At 34.7% G+C, this 21,521-nt stretch overlaps 1 protein-coding gene across 1 annotated transcript; it reads left to right on the top strand.

The window, feature by feature from the left end:
- Positions 1-6,264: 6,264 nt before the first annotated feature.
- LOC123542350 (xylosyltransferase oxt-like) lies at positions 6,265-16,581 on the top strand. Its single transcript, XM_053531285.1, has 5 exons — positions 6,265-6,280; positions 11,668-11,813; positions 12,326-12,455; positions 14,207-14,275; positions 16,481-16,581. Exons 1-5 carry the CDS (start codon positions 6,265-6,267, stop codon positions 16,579-16,581), a joined length of 462 nt encoding a protein of 153 aa, XP_053387260.1.
- The last annotated feature ends 4,940 nt before the right edge of the window (positions 16,582-21,521 follow it).

Raw genomic sequence — 21,521 nt, 5'->3', positions numbered from 1 at the left:
TTAATGGAATGAATTTATATACTGAAAACGTTCGGGAGGGATTTTGACTGGTCGTTGAATACAAAAATCGCTTAATAGAGGTGGTCGCAAGTACACTGTCGACTGTATAACATTGTTAGAAGTCCGTCGGGTGACTGAAAGAATGAATATATTAAGATAACTTATTTAAGCATTGTTAAAGTATTTTCGGTTTGTATTGGTGGTGTGTGGATTTTGTGGACGATGTTTCATTGAATTCATTTTTTTTTTCATTTTATTTCAAAATTTAACATTTGAGACAGTTTAAAATTTCTAAACTTTTGCGTTATTCACCGAACGACCTAAACTATCTAATCGTTGAGTCAATATAATGCTGGACGTAGAATACAGGATGGATTCTGATGTCTGACATAAAGTACTCGGAACGCTGTTTGCGTCCTAAGAAAAATGATGTCATTATTTATGAAATTCTGGAACATTTATTGACGTTTTACTTTTGAGAGTACTTAAATACTTTTGCTGTTCATTGAGCAACATCTAAAATAGTAAAATGTATTCGGTTTACGGTTGGTTGTCAGTATCAGTAGACTTACTGCAAAAACTAAATTAACAAAGTTAATGATACCGTGTTTTCATAATGACCCTGTAAAAGATCAAAGGTTATGACTTATTAGACCATGGTCATTATGAAATTTCTTGAACACTTGAAAGCACCTATCTTTTGACAATTTAATTACATTACTTCTTTGAAATATTTTGAATTAACCATTGGCCTCCTGGTGGCAATGCTTCTGCCTCTGCGACCAGTGCAGACCAAGATCAGCCGGCACATCTTGGTCTGCACTGTTCGCTATTCAGTCAGTAATTTGAATTTTAAGTAGTACTGCCCAAATTAAATGAAAGACCAGTCCCTTTCAGAAAGGGTAAATACATGTCGATATCACTCTTAAAGTGTTAAAAAAGTCATTTGGTCTACGAATTTTATATTATATTTTTTTCAGTTTAAAGTAGTAGCAAATTAGCTTATTGATTATTTCAGCATAAATGCAATTCTTCAGCAATGAAACTAAATCCAGCAAATCTGTATAGATATCAAATACAATCAGAGTTCAAAATTATGATAAATGCTGTTTTACATTAAATGCATAAAAGTTTGCAATAATCATGTCAAATGAGGTCTTATGTAAAAATACAGTTTAATGTTCAAATTCTATCGATTTTAGGATTAATAGCAGAGTTCTGCGAAGCCGACATCGTAACATTACGGTATTTATTGGAATAGATGCTGTTCGGGTTTCTTCCAGTAGACTTTGCGAATAGTAATTAACGGGGTCAGAAGACCCTTGCTATTTATGGATTATAAAAGCGTCGCGCTTACTGCTAAGAACATTGAATCACAATGTAAACGGGTGTGGGATGACAAGAAATTAGCGCCGAATTAATTGTCTACGTATGCATTAATAAATAATTTTCAATGTGAAACGATCTTCATCCCCGCTGCCGTAACTGAAGTTTTTATATACATCTAATTTTCACAGATTTACTAAAGTGCAACGGTAGCGTGTGTGCCTTTGCACTCGAGAGGTCGGAAGTTCAATCCCTTTCAGCCCCAGACGTTTTTCTTTTCTTTTCTTTTTCATTAGTTTATTTTTTCTTGTATTCATTATGAATTTTTTATTCAAATATTGTAACAAAAAATCATTCGTGTGAAATTTTAGCGAATGTTTTGTTTTGTTGTCAGATTCCAATGTACTGCTTTACAGTAGATATAACTTTAAAAAAAGTTAAGGGGTCAAAATTAACAGGCGTTGAGTTTCGGAAAAACACACATTGTTCTTCTCCACTTTCACATATATTGCATCAAAGCTGTCAGGATACGAATTATATGACCCAGGGAAATGCCTAGAGCTAGACCTAGAACTGGAAACTTCTTTCTGATGTTGAGAAGGCTGTGTCTAGATTGCCTCTCGACAGGATCTACCAGTAACCTTTGCTGAGGTCTAATTTTGTGAAGAATTTATCCCCATGAAGTTTTGACCGGATATCTTCATCATTTCCAAAAGGCTGCGTATCAAAATTCGTTACATAATTCAATCGTCTAAAATCAATACAAAATCTGTTTGTAGTATCTTTCTTTTTTACCATAAAGATAGGAGAGATATATGCAGAGGTAACAGGCGTGATAATATCAGCCTTCAACATGTGTTGAACCTATTGGTTAACCTCATTTCGTTTTGTATATGGTATGGGGTATTGTCTGACTCTAACAGGTACTGTGGTAGTTAGCTCGACCTTATGTTCTGCGAGATCTGTAGAGTTTCTGTGAAAATGTCTTGATATCTTATTTGATTGATTTGGTCTTCGGATAACTGAGGATTGATTTTTACATCTTTATATGTTTCCGACCCTCCCATTCAGAAAGGTCAAGAAGCAAATTTTCGTCATCAACCACTTCTCTCTTTGTACATTTATCAGCCTCGATCACTGAAACACTTCCGGCAAAAATATCTTGTCTTTCCTTATACTTTTTTGAGTAAATTTATATGGTAAAGCCCTATTTTGTCACCGACTTTACTTTATAGTCCATTTAATTGACCACATCTACTACTTCATAAAGTCCTTTCCACTGGAGAATTTACTTACTGTTGTTAGTTGGTAAAAGTAACTGTACTTTATCCCAGACTTTCAAATTTCTGTTTCTGGCACTCTTGTCATAATGTTGTGTGTACGTTTCATGTGCTGCATGCAGACTTTCCCTAGCTACCTCAGAAGTTTCCTCTAGTCGATTTCTAAGTTCTAAAACATATTCATAGGTGTTTCTTGTTTCTTGTGTGTTCAGCTTCAGTCCAGAGATCTTAAAGTACTTTCATAGGTCCTCTGACTGTCCTACCATAGAGTAGTTCAAATGGTGAGAATCCGGCACTGGCCTGTGGAACCTCTCGATATGCAAACAACACTGCCGACAAATATCTTTTCCAGTCGTTTGGTTTTTCTTGACAGATCTTTACCATTCATACGTTCACAAAAAATCATTACACTGTGGATTATACGGAGTTGTGAACATTTGTTTCAGACTGATCAGTCTACAAACTTCTTCCATCAGCTGTGAGGTAAACTGACTTCCTCTGTCACTAATATTTTCGGATGGAAATCCTTCTCTAGAAAATATATCTAGCAAAGCTTCATCTATCCGTTCTGTCTCAATCCTAGGTAAAGCAACTGCCTCAGTGTGTCTGGTGGCATAGTCGACCACGATAAGAATATATCGATTTCCTTTTTCTGAAACAGGAGCAATAGGTCCTATTAAATCCACAACCACCCGATGAAATGGTGTCTTCATTATTGGTGTATATCCCAGTGGAACCTTTCTAACAGTTCCTTTTGGGGTCGTTTTCTGAAATATATCACACAACATACAAACCCTTGTGACATCACTAGTTAACCAAGGTCAGTAAAAGCTTGTTTGTATCCTATCAACGGTCTTTCTTATTGAGACGTGTCCTCTAACTATAGATTCATGAGCGAGAGGAGACATAATCCTCTTTCTGGACTGAGTTGGACCTACAATTGGCTTAATCTCTTTGATAATACTGCCTTTCTTTTCTTCTTAGGTTCTATACAATACATCCTTCTTGACTTCGTACAACCTGTCTTCGTCTTCATTTTTTTCTTGTCAAGGCATATGTCCACAGTTTTCCTTAGGTACTGTCATCCTTCTGAGCATTTTATAAACGTTCGATAACAAGTTTGTCCTGTTAGGTTTCGGCAACCTTCAATGGATTTAATGACTGTTTTCCTGTGCTCTCGTTACCACAGCTGCAACAGTATTTTCTATTGATGGAAACTGTTTCCCGTCACTACTACTCCTGTTAATGTCTGGTCTATCAGAAGCCCCTTTGATATTTCCTATAACTAAGTCGCAGATCAAAGTTTTCAACACTATTGCTTCAACTTCTGTATAATATGGTGTGTCAACTTGTATCTTTGCTGAAGTAACTATCCTTGTACGTCCGTCAATTGCAACCATAATACATTTCTTATTTAACATTTGATTCTTTGATACGAAATCTTTTCTAACAGCTGCAAACTCACAGCCTGTATCTCTCAAAACCTGAACTTCTTTATCACCTATATATCCTTTCTTCAACACCAAGTTCCTTTCACCGGTTGTTGAATCAATGGTACAGGTGCTTGCTATGACCAAAACGGATTGTCCATTTTTAACATGAGCCATCCATCTTCTATGTTGTCTTTTGCCTTTTAGCATCTAATGACACGGCAATGCATGAAGCTGACACTTTCCTGTTTTCATATTGTATTTCTTTATGTTCCTGATCTTTCTTTCTCCCGTCTTTTGGTGTAGAATCTTGTCTGCCATGCTTATCTATCTGTCTATCCTCGTAGGATCCCCTTCATGCTAAAAAAGACAAGTTTATCATCCTTTGGTCTGCGCACTCCTGTGCTATATAGCCCTCATAATTACATAAGTCACATAAGGCTTTAGAAAAGATCGCCTTTCTCTTTTTATTGGTTGAGATGAAGGTGTCATACGTAGATGTTGTGGTAGCCTTTTGGATGAGGAATTATTTTTCAAAACCCTGTTTGAGGTTATAGTACCACCATGTGCTTCAATGTATTGTTCTGCCAACTGCGTGATCTCAGCTCTTGATTTTGCAACGTTTTCCTTTAAAAACAAATGAAAGTCTGTGGACCAAGTTTGGATGAACTGTTCTCTGATCATAAGGTCTTTCAGCATTTCAAACGTATTGTCAACTTCTGCCATCTCTGTCCATCGACTTAAATACGTATCCAGCCTTGCCAAGAACTGAAAACAGTTTCAACACGCTCTGGCTTGCATTCACTGAACTTCAATCTTAAACCTTCCTCTGTCAACTGATTATGCTTCAGCACTACTTTCTTCAATGCAGGGTAGTCATTGGCTTGGTCTGGAGGCATGCTTGTATATACGTCTAGGCTTTTCCTGTGAGCAATGAACTGAGGCTCACCGCCCACGTCACTTATTTCCATCCCTGGCTTTTTGCAAATCGTTCAAACAGCTCGAGGTATGCATCCTTATCATCCTTACTTTCTTCAAACTTCTGTAGCCTTGGCCATAATGTTTTACTGCTCAATTGCTCAGCACCTTTATCAGCTCCTAAAGCTCCCGCGTCAGCTTTTTTAAGCATTTCCAGATCCTGCTCTTTGAAAATACCTTCTTCCTCTTTTAAAGCCCGTTCCTTTATCAAACGTTCCAACTCCGATAAACTTTTTTCTTAGCCTGTCCAAGCTCGTGTTATCGTTACTTATCTCGTCTCAAAATACGTTCTTCACGTTTAGTATACTCCTTCTCTTTCCTATCCACAAATTCTTTTAGCTCAACCTGACAAGCCCATACGTCCACCTATTTCAACCCACTTATCGTAGTTCATCTTGAGCTGGAACTTGTACTCAGGTACTTCAGGAATCGTTTGATAACTCTGTCCTTTGGTATACGGGCACAAACGTTATAACCACTAGTCTCTTTACCTCCTTGGAAATAGATCCCGGACGAGCCTCCAAATATTCAGGATACAACTACATGTATATGACCTAGGGAAGTGCCTACGCCTTTAGTATCATGAACAATGATTTGGGTCCAATCGCTAAAGTGACTATGTCTTAGACTAGCTGAAAATCTATGTAGAATGTCCTTTGTTAAAACGTAGAACTGGGGAGACCAAATAACTCATATATAGAATTTTCCTATGGCCATCTTGCCTAAATGATTCGTGTACCAATAATTCGTAAATGATTTCTATAACGAGCTAAGTAATTTCAGGGATCACGCAAATCACTAAATGATTCAAACTAATAACCTTCATTTAATAATAATAAGCTCAAACTCTTATAGACTTTATACTTGACAGGTCTTTTTTGTTGTAGTTCCCGTCAGACAATGTCTTTAAATCAACAACATACGAGTCCTATCGCATAGCCCTCTTTTCTCTTAATTGAAGTTAAAATTCTATATGATTGCCCTGGCTCTATGATGCTTAGCGCCTATATGCTATAACAAGTAGCATTCAACTACCATAAAGGTTTATTCCCGATGCTTTGGCTGTACTTCGTCAGTAACGCTGAATCGTCTATAAGCTGTAACTCTCCTACTATCTCAGTAGATTACCATACTCTAAGTTTCTGTCTCAGCTTTCAGATGCTCAGCCTATATTTGCTATCGCCTATAGCATTCAACTACCCTTATTTTTACAAGAATGACATTAAAAAAAATTACAGAAGTCATTGTCTATGACCCCAGAATTACGTAAGTTCTGACTTCTATAAACTTTGGAATTGGAACAGAAAGTATTTACCTTATTTCCAAACATTCACCCGAAAACGGGTACAATTTCTTTAATTAGAATACAGACCTTATGAGATTCTGTAAGGTTGAAAAAAAATCACAGGCCAAGCTGTTATATTTTAAATATTAATTATTAGTGATTGGTTCAGAACGATGATAATAATTTATCTAAAACTGTTGATACGGTATGTTTCTATATGAATAGCAAAAATTATTCATATACGTTTTTTTTTTCTCTTCATCTTGGTGCAGATGTATATCTTTACCGTACTTTCTTTTGTTTAGAATATTTGTTCACATGTCGAGATTTAATTTTAATGCAGTGTAAGACATAACAAGATTATTCATCATGTATTGCATTCAGAAATGATGGATTATTATTAATGTAGTTAATTTTAATAACAGAACATAAACTTTCTAAAACGGATCCATAACTCGAAACATTTTGTATGGGGCACTGATGATTTTTCAAGGGAGCTCGGCCTTTTAGGTAGCGACTAATTTCATCTTATATGATGAAGTACTATTATGTACATTTTTATATCAAATATAATCTTTTGTTTAAACTGCATGAATTTTTTGTTGCAATTGTTTATAAACTGTAGGCAAATTATTGACTTTTGTTTAACGACCAGTCCATTTACGTTTTAAACAAAGAAGGCTGAAAAATGTGTGTTGTTAAACACCAATTTTTTTTTGACGTCACAACTTATTACGTCATAGCGTCAAATGGCATAGCGGCGCGCCGGAAAAGAAACAAACAGGAAACAGGCAAATGTTAATGGATGTTGTCATAGATTTACTTTAAAATTCTTAGCAACGTGTTAGATTGGATGAAGACATTTGCTTTTGAATAAAGTCATTGCTTGTCGTTCAGATGCGTATCAATATATCATATCACTCGGGCTGTACCCCCGTGATATAATTCCTTTGCATCTGAACTCCAAACAATAATTTTATTCAGCGACGAATCACTGAATAAGATATATTATTTTTTAAGCATAAATGCACAACTATATATTCAGAACGTAATTTCCCACCGAGAATAAAACCAAGATCATAGCTGGCGTCTATATATTGAGATAAAATGATTTCTGAGAAACAAATAAGAAAGTATTAACAACTTTACTGGACGGACTGTTTATAATTAAAGTAAGACGTGAAAACTTCCGAGTATGAAATTATATTTTACCTTCAAAGTGCTAAAGTTTACTTGTACGTATTTAAGACAGTTTTTCTAATATGTTTGCAGTTTAAATCCATTCCAACCGTCTCACTGGCAATGTCTAAATGAATTAAATAGGTACGCAATACCAGTTGGTTTTAATCGTCAAAACTTATCACGCCTAAGACTACGACAATGCATAAGTTGTGACGTTGCTGAATCAGGGATCTTCTTGACAGAATCGCCACCTAATAAGCTCAAAATGTCATTAAGATAACCATCAATTTTAACGAATATATCAGCTGAACACACTTTACATGATTAAGATCGTGTAAATATATAGGGTTTCATCTTATCAACCGTTTCATTAACAAATAAAAAAACACATCATAAATGGTACGGTCAGCTATTTGTCAAGGACTGTGACTCAATGCAGACTTGGAGCGCCGGTATAAATTACAGACTCCTGTATATACCGGATTAACTAATTTTGAACGAAAAATATCTAAAAAATGTATATATTTTGTAACCATGGTGATACTTACCCTAACCTTTAGTCAGTATTTTATGCATATTGTACACTAAATGCGTGCGAACATGCAAAAATATGCATATTTTTGCCGTGCGCTACAACTGATAATCACTTTCGGGCTTGCACAGAAGACCGCTCCAACTCTGTAATGAGTTACATCGTTTGTCAAGACCTACCTTTAAGCAGGAACACATTCTCGCTCTCTTATTAAACGGCAGTTTCCTGTCAAAAACAGGGATAACGCTCTCTAATTAAACGGCAGTTTCCTTTGAAAAACAGCGATAATAAAAAGATGTATATGCAAACAAGTCATTTCACAAAATGAGTATTATTGATAAATAGCCAACAGCTCAATCAAAACATTGCAGAACCCCAACGTGATATCATCCTTTCTGCTAAACAATTTTTACTTGAAAAAAAAAATCAACACATAGTCTAGTAGCAGTGTATAGCCATTATGCTGTTATTTAGATAACTGACATTTACAATAACGCATACACAAAATAAATAACAGATAACAAGGAGAAAACAAGCATGAAATAGAATACAAAGAAAGAAACTAATCTATGAATCATATCAAATCACGTAAATATTTAGTCGAAAAATATAATTACGGCACCATAAAAAGGAAGCAACAGACAAAGGAATAAACTGTAACAATCTTGAAACTGTTATTATAAAATACACTGATTCTGGTATGCAAGGTATGAGGCCTATGGTCTGCGTGTTGGTGGTAAGAGACAATATACAAGACTGGACGATTGATAGACTTGCTTCTGTTTATTATTATAAGCTATTGTATAGCTACTGTGTAGTACATAAATTGCATGTGATATGTTTCACCTTTATAGCAAACCAGTTCTCACCTTAATAACGAGTTTAGAAAGCCCGTTTGAATAAGGGCTAAACAAACAAAGTGATAAGACGGTATACAACAGTATTTTTTTATTATTAATAAATTAAGTTTTACTACAGTTATATCTCATTATTGCAGGATTTATATATACAATAAAAGAATATGCATTCAGGCGCCTCTTTAAAAATAATAATAATTTACGTATAAATAAATCATGTTGTCGTAGAGTAAAAAGCTAAATGGAAATATAAGTGAATTAAAATTGGTAATTGAATTAAGCTTCCTAAAATCGATACAAAACCGAATGGATCCGTCCTTTTTCCTGACTATGACCACATTTGAAGACCACGGGTTTTTTGATTCACGAATGGATCCTACGTCTAGCATTTCCTGTATATGTCTTTGATTTCTCTAAATAGTGCTGGAGGTACACGTCTATAAGGTTCTTTGAAGGGTTTCTGGTCCGTTAATTCTATCTTGTGTTTAACAGCTGTTGTGTGACCAAGGTCAGTAGTTGATTTTGGAAATATGCTGCCCCATGTTGGGCGCCATTGACGAAGGGCTATTTTGCCAAGGGCTAGCTAATACCCTTACATCAAAGTATTTGTTTGGTAGATGATGGGTTCGCTTAGGGAATGGCTCAACTGCAACTTACTGAAACAATAGATGCATTTATCAAAGATAATTTATTGCATATATATGTCATATCATGTCTAAATATATCGATGCATAAAGACTAAGTGCCATGAAGCAAATCAGTATTCATACAAACAAGTAAATGGTATAGAGTAACATATACATTGATAGTTTATGATTATTTACAAAGCTTTCTTCATGACTAATTATTTATAGAATATATTAATTAGACTAGCTGCACAAGGTTTATGTAACAAAGATCTAGGAATGAACATCATAACACTACTAACCTGAAACAATAGATGCATTTATCAAAGATAATTTATTGCATATATATGTCATATCATGTCTAAATATATCGATGCATAAAGACTAAGTGCAATGAAGCAAATCAGTATTCATGAACATCGATATACAAAGCCATGGGTGAAAGGTTAGCTTTTGTTAGCGGAGGGGCAGTATAACAGGATAACGGGACTATTGGATGTGTGGCGTATAGGATCATTGTTGAGTATCACTTATCTTAAAGCTGTCACTCTTTTATAAAAGGATAGCTTTAAACAAAAATTCAATAACCAATTTTAATTCACTTATATTTCCATTTAGCTTTTTACTCTACGACAATGTGCATTTTGGACAATGATATCTGTTTATTTCTGGATTTTATTATAAATGTATATCTTTCTTTTTTATTTATTCAAAATGCAACTTAACACTTCTTTAATTTCTAATAAAATCCAGCATGATTCATTTTTTGGATTTATTTTGAGACTTAGATAAAAAGGTCATAACATTGAACAAAAAATACTTTTCATTTGTCTTATTGAGTTTTAAACTACTTTTTCTTTCATTAAATAAAAGTGAGGGTTTTCTAAAAGGGTGAGAATCGCCTTGATGTAAGAGTTAATTGGTCAGGACAAAATTAAAATTAGCATATAATCAAGTAAAACAATTTTGTGTATACAGTCGAACTTGTGCTAGCGACCACCCGTGAATAGCGACCACCTGTCGACAACGACCGGTCTCTGGTTTCACCCGTAGAAAAAAAGCTCATAAAAAAGCCGTGAATAGCGACCACCTGGCGACCGCGACCAGCGACCGGCCCAATTCATTTCCAAGGGTCATATTTGCCGCCCCCCCCCCAATAACGACCAAGCTGGACCGTTCCTGCATGAAAATATTTGAAATCCGTCGAATTTTCATGACTTTCTCATTATAGCAACGATAATAATAACTGCTTGAATGAAAATTTGCAAGTTTGCACCGGCCGAATTTATACACAGAACATAAAGAAAGAAAGAAGCTGTAAAAATACTTTTTATCAGCATGATAATGGCTAACTGAGAAGTGACCCTTCCCCTCGAATAAAGACCACCTGTGAACAAAGACCACTTTTGCTTGTTCCGAAGAGTGGTCTTTGTTCACAGGTTTGACTGTATTCTGAAAAAAAGCTGCACTTCAATTGATGAAATGCAAAACACCGGAAATAACCAGTTATCTTTACATATCAATAAAATGTTTGATCCTCTGACATGGACTACATGATCATGCAAAGTTAAAGAAAATTCTCTCCACAATTTTCCTTCTTTGTAACAAAAACGTGAATGCGATAAAAGATGCGCATTGGCAACTCCCGGATACGTCTTTAATATGATACAGTAAGGAAATTAAATAAAATTAAATAAATGAATGAACATTAGTAATGAAAGGAATGTTGTTTGAAACTAGGTTGTTTTGTATGAGTAATTCCAAATTGCGTGACGCGTTTGTTTTCATGACCGTGTACATGCATGTGTCATGAATTCGTCAAGTATTCATTCATGTTGAAAAAGTAGGTAATTGTTATTTTATTGAACAGAACAGAACACGATGATTAGTTTGGTGTAATCTCTATTTGATCAGACGATCAGTTTTGTGTAAAATTTTTATGGTCAAATGAGTATTTTTGTGTAATATGTTTATGGTCAAATTAGTTTATGTACAGCAAAAAAAATATACTAACCTCAAAAGAATTCAGCGAAAAATATTTTTAAAAAATGTTACACGATACTTTAATGAAATTTCACATCATTGCATGTTATATTAAATGTTCAGCGTGAATTTGAAAGTTCGTGTTCTTGTAGCTTTTATTATAACATGAACTTTCCTTTTTTCTACAGCATCCCAGCCGTTTGGTTATATGGGTTGTTTTAAGGAGAAATCACTTTCTAACAGAGATATCAAGTTTTATACATCCTCAATAATGACTGGTTCTGTGTGTATGAAAATATGTCATTCGAAAAGCTCGAGATATGCAGTGACAAAGGTAAAACTAATATTGTTTAAATAAATTTTACTTGACTGATTGTCTTTTTAAGATGTTCCCATTTTTATCACAATAATTACAAAGCTAACTTTTAACAAATATTTGATATTATTTCTCTGTAATTCTGAATGTAAATACACCCAGTTTGATAGTGGTTTGTACATTTTGGGGGTAATATTGTTTTTGTTTAAAGCCGTTTTTGTAACAGAATTTCAGTCATGTAATGGCGTGCAGTTAAACTAACCAGTGATCTTGGATTATGTTCCAGTACAAACCTGTTCTCTGCAAGTAATTGCCTACTTCTCCACATGTGTGATTCAAGTGCAGGACGAGTGATTTCAGGTACAATGTTTTTCATCAAGGCGTCACAGAGAAAATACGACCCCGCGATCAATAGATATGCACTCTCCCAGTTGAGCTTAGTCGCATAATTATTGTGTGACTGTATGACAGTATCTAAACTAGCTGTAACATATAGTCATGTACATATTTTATATGCTTCTTCTCTTCAGAGTAAGAACTGTTTCTGTACTAAAAATATCTCCCTCTACACCGAATCATTCGAATGCAACTATAAATGTCCTCGTAAGAAGACAGAAATCTGTGGAGGGAAGACGTCAGTTTCAATTTATGATACAGGGGGTAAGTAAAACATTATTTCTTAAATAAATAACATAATGTGAGTTTTCATTTTGCACGAACAGTTTAAAAAGATTACATCCATGAATTATGTATTATAGTTTTCCAGATAATCGTGTGCTCTCGGATAATCTTTTCATATGAATTGAACGATCATTTGGTTTAGAACTGACCAATATTTGGTTTCAGTACGAAATATTTGTTATTCATGCTTTCATTGAAGGTCTATGAAATTAAAGATGATTGTCATTCATTCAATTAAAAAAGATTTACACCTTGGTACTTTTGCACTTGTTTGAGATATTTTCGTAATGCAGCATCAGGTTTAATTCATTTATGTTGTCTTTATGAACTTTCAAACAAACTGAAATAAATACAGATTTATTGAAAATAAATATATTTATGAAAGTACGGGACGGTACGGGTTTTAATATTCTTCAATTGCGGAGCACGAAAAGCTTACGCGCAAATTATCAAGAACTTCAAAATTGTCAATAGAAGAGGTTCTAGCACGTACAGTTCTGATGTTTTACTACAATTGGATGTCCAACCCAATGTAATGTTATGCTGCAGACATCGCCATAGTGTACAACACAGGACAATCGTATTTATAGATGGTGTTCATTTTAACAACCTAGGATCTGAATTTTTTCCGCAATGTGAGAGGAATAATTTTCATTGCATAAATCGACGAGAATAAAGTTACAACCCATACAACCTGCAAACTGGAGTAAACTTTGTTATACATTTCGTTAAATAAATCATTATTTAATGTAAAACAAAAATTCACAATTTACTGATCTGCACATTTACTTCGCACCTGTTCAATTTAGTTATGCATGATTTCTTATTTAATACACTTATTTCATTTTTACTTTTAGAAAAGTTTTACTTTCGTGTCAGTATTGAAGTCATTGATGCTTACAGGACTAAATGTACATACCAATATGAGACGCCAACGTTAAGAAAAAATACGGTCGAAAGCGGAAATTGTTTCAGAAATGAAATGCCTTCTATAATATTCGTTTGTTACTCCGCAGCGGCAATGTAATTCAGCGAAAGTCTTTCGAAAACGAGTGCTTTCGATCAATGAATAACAAAAACTAAATCTTCTAACGTGCAATACAGATAATTTTCTAACCAAACGTATATACATTGGCTACAAGAACAATTTCCTTTATCATTGTATTTGAAACCTGGCCACTGATGCAGAATTATTTCATGTGACAAAGCCATGCAACTTGCTAATGAAAGACTGTTGGTTTTAACTTTGATCCTACCCGTGCCTTACATTTTGACCAGAGGGGCACCTAAGGTCATCTTCAAAGATCAAAAGAAGGAAAGTTGCCATTGAAATACTTACATTGTTGCTACAGTCAAAAACAAAAATATTCAATGACTAGAACATGGTTTCTTGTAATCAATGTTGATACTGCACTAAGTTATATCACTAGGAGCGACACTATATCCGCAGTTATTGAGATAATGTATAGGCATAACTTATACCTGTAACAGAGTGTTTGTATCAGTACTATGTATAGTCTTGCTTACCCCGGAAACTCTTAGCGTCATTAAAAAAGGCACAAATAAGATTTCGGGTAAAAGTTTAATCATTAAAGTTAAGAGAAATATTTTGAAAAGTATAAATACACGGCAACCCCCCTCTCCCTAACCACCCAAATAGTCAGGTCAATCAATTAATGTCATTGTTAAAATACTTATTTGATAATATTTGTAAGCATATGTATTTACAGTAGCTGTACAGACAACTGTTCAATCTACGACATCAAACAGTTCCAACAAAAAAACATCCGAAATTGCAGGTATGTATTCTTATCAGGTCGATAATGATACAGTAAAATGGAAGTATAAATATCCAGTAGAAAACAATAATCAGCCATTGTTACTTGATATTTCCATTGAATGGCACATATACCAAAACTAGAGTCTATAACGGTGCCCTACTGTTTCCTTATGTGTTGTTTATTCGTTTATCTATGTTATTCAGTTAGTCGTGGTTGTATGTTTATCTTTGGTACACGAGTGTCTGTGGGGTACGTTGTAGTTTGACTGTTATTAAGGAACGTGGCATTCTCTTTGTATATTCGTCCTTGTTCAACTTTCCCCTTCGGGTTCCTCCCCCTCCACCCACCCGCGACCCAATTTTGCCCCTTACCATTTCCTTCTCCTCCATCTATATTAAGCATGTACTTGTTGGATGTTTGAAGCAACCCGTCTGAAATATTTTTCCATTACAGCTTCTTTTTTTTTGTGAAATTACTGTGAAATGCGTGGCTCTGTGGCTGTGCTTTTTGGTGCTCTGTGCTTCCGAGAAATATACCTTTACCTCCTATCTTTTGATGTAAAATAAGTTAATTCATCACCTTGTATATTTTGAATCATTTACATTAGAGAGCGAATATTACATTTTAAAGCAATTTTCATGTAGTTTCCTTATCTAGTAAACGTACATTGTAAATGTATCCTTCTAAACTAAATATTTAAGTAAAATAAGATTCATTATAACGTTTCTTTTAAACACAAAATATACTTGAAACAATTTAATGTTTCGTTGACCATACCACCCGGTATCAGTTTAAGTATTACAGTACATTTATGTATAAATAAGTTTCTTCACTACCCTTATTTAATTTGTATGTAGCATTGATACGTACCATTGAGACCGTTTTTATGTCTCCCACATGTAGTGAAGACGAGATATTTTGTTTAAAGTGCTGTCCGTCCATCTGGCAGTCTGTCCAAGCCAACGTTTGCATACTTAGGAGGGTATGGGAAGAAAAGATATATGTAATTTTTCCTCGATGTCATTCATTCAGTAAGGCCTTTATGTGGCACAAGTTTCTCCACACAACTTTGACACCAATGGGCGGATCTGCACCGAACTTGCCAAAAAGTGGCCATTAACATGCCTAGATATTCGTCGGCATTTCATAGTTTGCTAACTTTGATTAAGTTTTAAGATTTCGGCTACATCTGTTCTATTCTTAGGGGGAATTTAAGAGGAAGAATTACACCAATTTTTACAAAAATGACCAACAACAAGCGTAATAGTGCATGTCATCGCATCACATCGGTTTTGTGAATTTCAGTGAAGCTATGACCCCTGATTTGTTGTGTTTTACAGTATTTACATGACTTGACGTATGCCAATGGGCCATAGTTAATCACAACTTACGAGTAATTAGTTGGAGACGTAGTTGTGCAAATCATCATCATGTGGACATTAAATGAATTTAAATGGACTAATGACCCTTAATTTGTCAAATACTATAACGTTTGTGCCAAACTCCCCGCAGTGATTACCTCCCCTTACAGCAGGTGCGTAAATCGCGATTATAATGAACGCATGGGAAGATAACCGCTGTGAGGAGCTTGCGTTTGTGCATCTTCTATTATACTACTGTTTTGAATTCCACCAAAGAGACAACTCTGCTTTGACTATATTGTAGTCATAGATGGCTATGTATCTTTCATCTCACGATGGGGTATTTTACATTTAGGCAGCATGCATAACTACTACAGTGGACCGAATTATTAAAAGCTCTAGCCAAAAATGTATTACAGGTCACATGACGACTTTTATTCCCTTTAATGGTGGCGCTCCCCAAAATCCCTTGAGAATAGTGTGTCATTTTTGTAATTAAATTTGTCAAAAAATAATAGAATATCAGAAAGGTAAAAAATTTCGGAAAGCAACTGTTGGAAAAAAAAAATGAACAATCTCTGCTACATTTATCCATGTCAACAATATTTAGAATCATCAGAAAATTAAGGAAATTTTCAGGACTGTTAGATGCAGGACTGTGTTATCCTGTATAGTAAGAATATAGACTACTTTTCCGTTGCAATAACATAACATGGCCAGAATAAGGATTGAAGAACTGTGTTCATTCAACAGTTTCACTCTTGAATCAGATTGTTTCCCTTGTGTACAGAGGGTTTAGTGTAAGTCTCTATATATTGTTATGTCAGTGTCTTTCTGAGATCAATATCGTTCTACATTTTAGGAAGAGGAACCGATGACCTCGTTTCCGTTTACATCTCAGTTCCAGTTTTGATCATGGCTGTGGTTGCCATAAGTATAGGAACCATCTATCGTAGGCGGTGAGACATTTCAAAATATGCATAATCAATATACAGTGCAACCTCTGTAGAGCAACACCCTTTGGGAGACACAGATATTGACCTCTGTGGAGAGGTTGTTACTCTATAGAGGTTAAATTGATAGTAAATTCCAGCTATGAGGAATTTTGATAATGCTGTTGTGGAGAGGTTTTTGCTGTAGAGAGGGCCGCTCTGGGGAGGTTGCACTGTAACTAACGAAATGATAACTAATCTGGGCAAAGAAAACATACAAATACATATTGAACTTTTCTGTGACATACTGAGAAATATCACTGAGATATAATTAACATCAGTCACACTGTGAGTGTATAGCTTTGCCGAACTACCTTTCCAGTGTGTATTAATTACTAATTATGACCTTTCTAGACAGAAAGTGATCACCCAGCTCCTGTCGTTAGGCTTGATTTGTTAGAATTAATTAACACTGAGTATGTTTGATAAAGGGCACTTATTGCATGAACAATACCAGTAACGACAAGTTATATAAAACTTGGCAAACAGAAAAAACGCCTACTACAGAAAAATAATACAAAAAAGCCCCAACAATTTAAATAAAAATTGAAAAGAACACATATAGAAAATTATTACCTGCAAATACACTAGAAAAAAAATAACAACACAAACAATTTTATTAAAGCTTAGCATACCGAAAAACACTTTAACAACAGAAAACTGGGCCTGCATTTAAGAAACTGTGCATACTTGAAAAAGATTCTAGCAAAGTCAAAGATGGTGTGAAAATTAGGCCAGAAGGTGGAAAATCCAAAACAAAATTCTCTGCTAGGAAAATTGTGTAAGTAGAAAAAACTGATCAGATATGATTGGACGAATAAATCACGTGAGTGATAAACGGTTTACAGCAAATAAGAGATTGACTGCACATAATTAAACGGAAAAGATTAGGGTATGGACTAAAACAAAAACAAAAAAATAAAAATGAAAATAAAAAGATTCCATGTTCACCGATGTAAATCATTTTATGTTTATGAACGTAAAATATATTCTCGCAAACGGATGTAAAAATGTTGCCGCGCTGAATTCGTTATACTCAGTAGTTTTTCTTGGTTTAGATAACGTTACTTAACAGGAATGTCATAATGTTATACTGCAAATAGCCCCATGTGGTTCTGTGACGATCTTTGTATGAAAAGAATTGGAACCACTGCCTTACCGTTGCATGATCGTAAGAGGCGCTAGGGTCTTAACAATTGGTTTTGCTGTAACTGTGTGATTCTAGCAGGTATGCAAGTTTTGATTCCATACCTCATGTTTTTGTTTCGATGTAAATGAGATATGAAACCAAAATTTGTAGTCCTGTTTTGCGCCATATAACCTATACTTTGTTGGTGCGCCGTGAAATCCAAATTTACTGCAAATAATAAAATTAAATGAAATATGTCGTATGCGTCTTTTTAACGTCACAGAACGTCTGATATCATTTTGTCTACGCGCGTCTGTTTCCTGCGTTGTTGCACAATGCCTATTTACACGTATCTACTCTTTATTTTCTCGGTGAGAAATATTCCATATTTACCCAAAATATACACAAATTTTCTTTTCTTTTAAACTTAGTACGAGATAAATGTCACATGACTGTAGAACACAATAAGATCTGGCTAGGGCGTTCTTATGTCTATATATGTCTTAAAGGATCATTTTTACATAATTACTTCGAGAGTTTTTAATTTGTTTAAGCATAATGACAGTATTGCTAAGTGCATATCTAGAGTTTGTATGGATAGAGAGTTGAGTGGAAAAGTGTGAGTGTAAGTTGTGTGGAAAAACTCAACCGTTCCAACTGTGATACCTTATAGTGCCAAAGTTATGTCCTCCATAGTTCCTAGTTGCCAAATCAAAATGTTTGATTCCATATTCCATTTGATTCCATTAAGATTTTGTCAATGGCTCTTTCAAAAGTGCCATCCAAGTTTGGATTTTCGGAATTATTTAAATGTTACTTCCCCCATCTCTTTAACCGACAAGAGTATCAAACAACTGTACTAAATCATTTACCAGATATGAAATATTATAATTCCGATAAAGTGGATTCCAATTCAAGAACAATTTTTATGGAATGGTATGAAGCCAATGAACACTCAGCGCTTCTTGAATATTAAAAGGAAATTTTGAAATTCCACCGGTCTGATTAGGATATGCAAGGACGTTGTTGTCTCAGATTTAGAGTTTACCTCCTCAACGTTACCCAAGTAGATTCGTTTAAGAAGAGCATTACTATTGCCTCCTTTTGTGAAACAGTCTTTTGAACAAACATTTCCAATGAAAACACTATTGGTGTCATTCCTACAGATGATTACAATCCGGAACAGGTTTAATACAAGTAACTTCTACAATGAATAAAACCAGTCTCATGCTCTTTGTATTCGTATGCTACATGCTAGAAATAGGGGTGAAATTGTAATTGGACCATACATGCAGGATGGTTATACTGAAACAGAAGACAAGAAATTCGTGTTAGAGTTTCTTAATGACTCCTGACACGGTAATCCAAAACTATAATATATTATTCAAGTTCAACGGTAGGCCATATAAAAAAACTATCCATCTGGGAGCTTAATCAAAATCTTTTGACAAAACAGAAATATTTTCTTTCGCCCTGTTCTATTCCATTGAAAATTATGACGTTATGGCACGAACGTTACGTCAACGCTATTTAGTGATAACGGACTGCTGATTTGACGACGTGTGCGTATAGTGCCGGAGAACGTCACGGTTGTTCCGTCTGATGAACAGAATGGTCGAGAAGCTGATTTTAATGTTAAGTGCATCAAAATGTTTGCAATTTATAATATAATCTTGTTAACAAGAGGAAAGAAAATATGATATAAATAAAAGGAATGAAACTAAAATAGTTGTAGATGTTAGATCTTGATTTCTGGCGAAAACTTAGTTGGAAATCAAACAAAAGTCAAGTGGAGTTCATTGAGGAATCAGCCCTACACTAAAAAAAAAGCTAACAAATGAAAGAGAATAAGTAATGACAATAAATTTTGTCTTTTATGAAATGGCAGAAATACGCTGGAAATACAGTGACTTGTAGAGCTTTTTGGAAAACAAACATGGTCATAGCGGCATATTTTTGATCTAAAGCAAGACTCAAATTATACTCTTACTTACAACGTAGTAAAAACAGGTCTCCGCGCATGTACAGAAATACCGGTTCTTTTGCATTTACATCTAAATCAGGGACTGGACTCCCTCTTTATATGTAGGGTTAACGCACGTTTTTCTTGTATAACATCTGCAGAATCCAAAGGGATTGGCTGTTGCACGAGGGATTTTGCAGATGTTGTTTCACGAAACAAATGTGTGTTATCGCTATTCTTGCATAAAACACAACTAAAGTGCTGGAAGTATCGGAAAAAAACACAACAAGACTGTTTAGCTGACATTAGCCGATCGAAGTCGCCGTTTCAGTTTGTTATGGACACATGTTTTATTTATGCATTTCCAGGGCATACAGAAACAATGCATATTTTATACATGCCAAACGGACATTCTTGATGTGGTAATTTCTATAATATTTAATATATGTAAAATATAAATGATTCCCCCTTTTCCCGATATATCGGTAGGAACTTTAGCTTAAGAGGCTCGGAATTATGAGAAAAGGGCATATGCGGCATCCTGTCTTTACACAATTTGCAGGTGTAGTGAGGTGGCGACAGAACACAATTCTGCTTGGTTTAAATTAACAGTCTGTCCCTTATACTTTTTTTAAAAGTAAACATTATAGTGTAATAGATTGGTATCGATACCTCTATTCTTCATATCGATAGAAATGAAATCTCTAGGCCTCTAACTTAGAAACTTTTGCTTTGCACCCCACCCCATCGCAATCAAAGTTGGATAAACACAAAAATTTGAATTTTTACAACATTGATATAGTCAACACTTAGATTGGATTCATAAACTCAAACATGGTTGGTGAGATCTATAAATAAATTGAAAAATATATAATAAATACTCATTAATTATTAAAAAGTTCTTCAAACTTAACGCTTTGTCATGTATATGCTTTACATTACACAGCATCACTACATCAGTAGACTGCATAGATGTGTAAAGTAGACACAAACATTTTTTAAAAAGTTTTAGTGTAAGATTTAAAGCATGTCAACTTTCTCGACTCAAATTAATTTAAGAAGCGAAATTGTATTTTTGTGAATATTGTTTGTCTATCTTTTTCAGGGATTAAATCGCGGCATGTATACTTACTTCGAGTCAAATACGCGTAATAATACAATAATACTGAACGTCAATGCAGTCGCGTATCAAGAGGGGTAGCACTTACTACAAGTTAAAGTAAAAATGGTTTGAAAAATGATATTTTTGATAAAAATGCAGATGAAAAGATTTCATGCGTCTCGGACCTTTTGACTTTTGAAAATTGATTCGGGATCCGCAACAGCATATTCAAAACGTTCACCAACAGCGCGTGCTCACGAGAATCTCCTTGTTTGTACACGTTTTTTCCCTGTTTGTGCATGCCCGAAGTCGACAAAAAACAAAGATTTTATGCAAGAATGATTATTTAGGTGATCTTACAAATAAAATACATATAAAAACAATTGTGACTAAAAGTCCAACAAGTTATGAATATCAATTTAAAAAACCGATCAGGCTGGTCAACGAACTCACTTCAAAATAAAGGAATCACTCTGAATTTTAATAATCAGGTGTCAGTAGAGGTAACAATCAAAAACATGATCTGTGGATGTGGCAGGATGGTCGAATCGGGGACAGAAACTATACCAACAATTTAACAATCTTTTTTTACAAGTTTATTTACAGAAAAAAAATTGAATATTTGTAATGAGTGAATATAAAAAATGTAAATAGAAAAAAAAACTGAGTTCAATTTCAGATTTCTGAGATTACAGCGGATTGTCATTGTGACGGTTA

Source organism: Mercenaria mercenaria, chromosome 19, assembly GCF_021730395.1.
Source record: "Mercenaria mercenaria strain notata chromosome 19, MADL_Memer_1, whole genome shotgun sequence".
NCBI classification, from domain to species: domain Eukaryota; kingdom Metazoa; phylum Mollusca; class Bivalvia; order Venerida; family Veneridae; genus Mercenaria; species Mercenaria mercenaria.
Note: the sequence above shows the minus strand (reverse complement) of the source record. Positions and strands in the feature narration are given on the sequence as shown.

What these genes read in the sequence shown, in the direction of transcription:
- LOC123542350 (XM_053531285.1), top strand. An exon ending in TTCAATTTATGATACAGGGG is followed by an intron (nt 12,456 to 14,206) that starts GTAAGTAAAACA and finishes ATGTATTTACAG; the next exon opens with TAGCTGTACAGACAACTGTT. An exon ending in AAAAACATCCGAAATTGCAG is followed by an intron (nt 14,276 to 16,480) that starts GTATGTATTCTT and finishes TCTACATTTTAG; the next exon opens with GAAGAGGAACCGATGACCTC.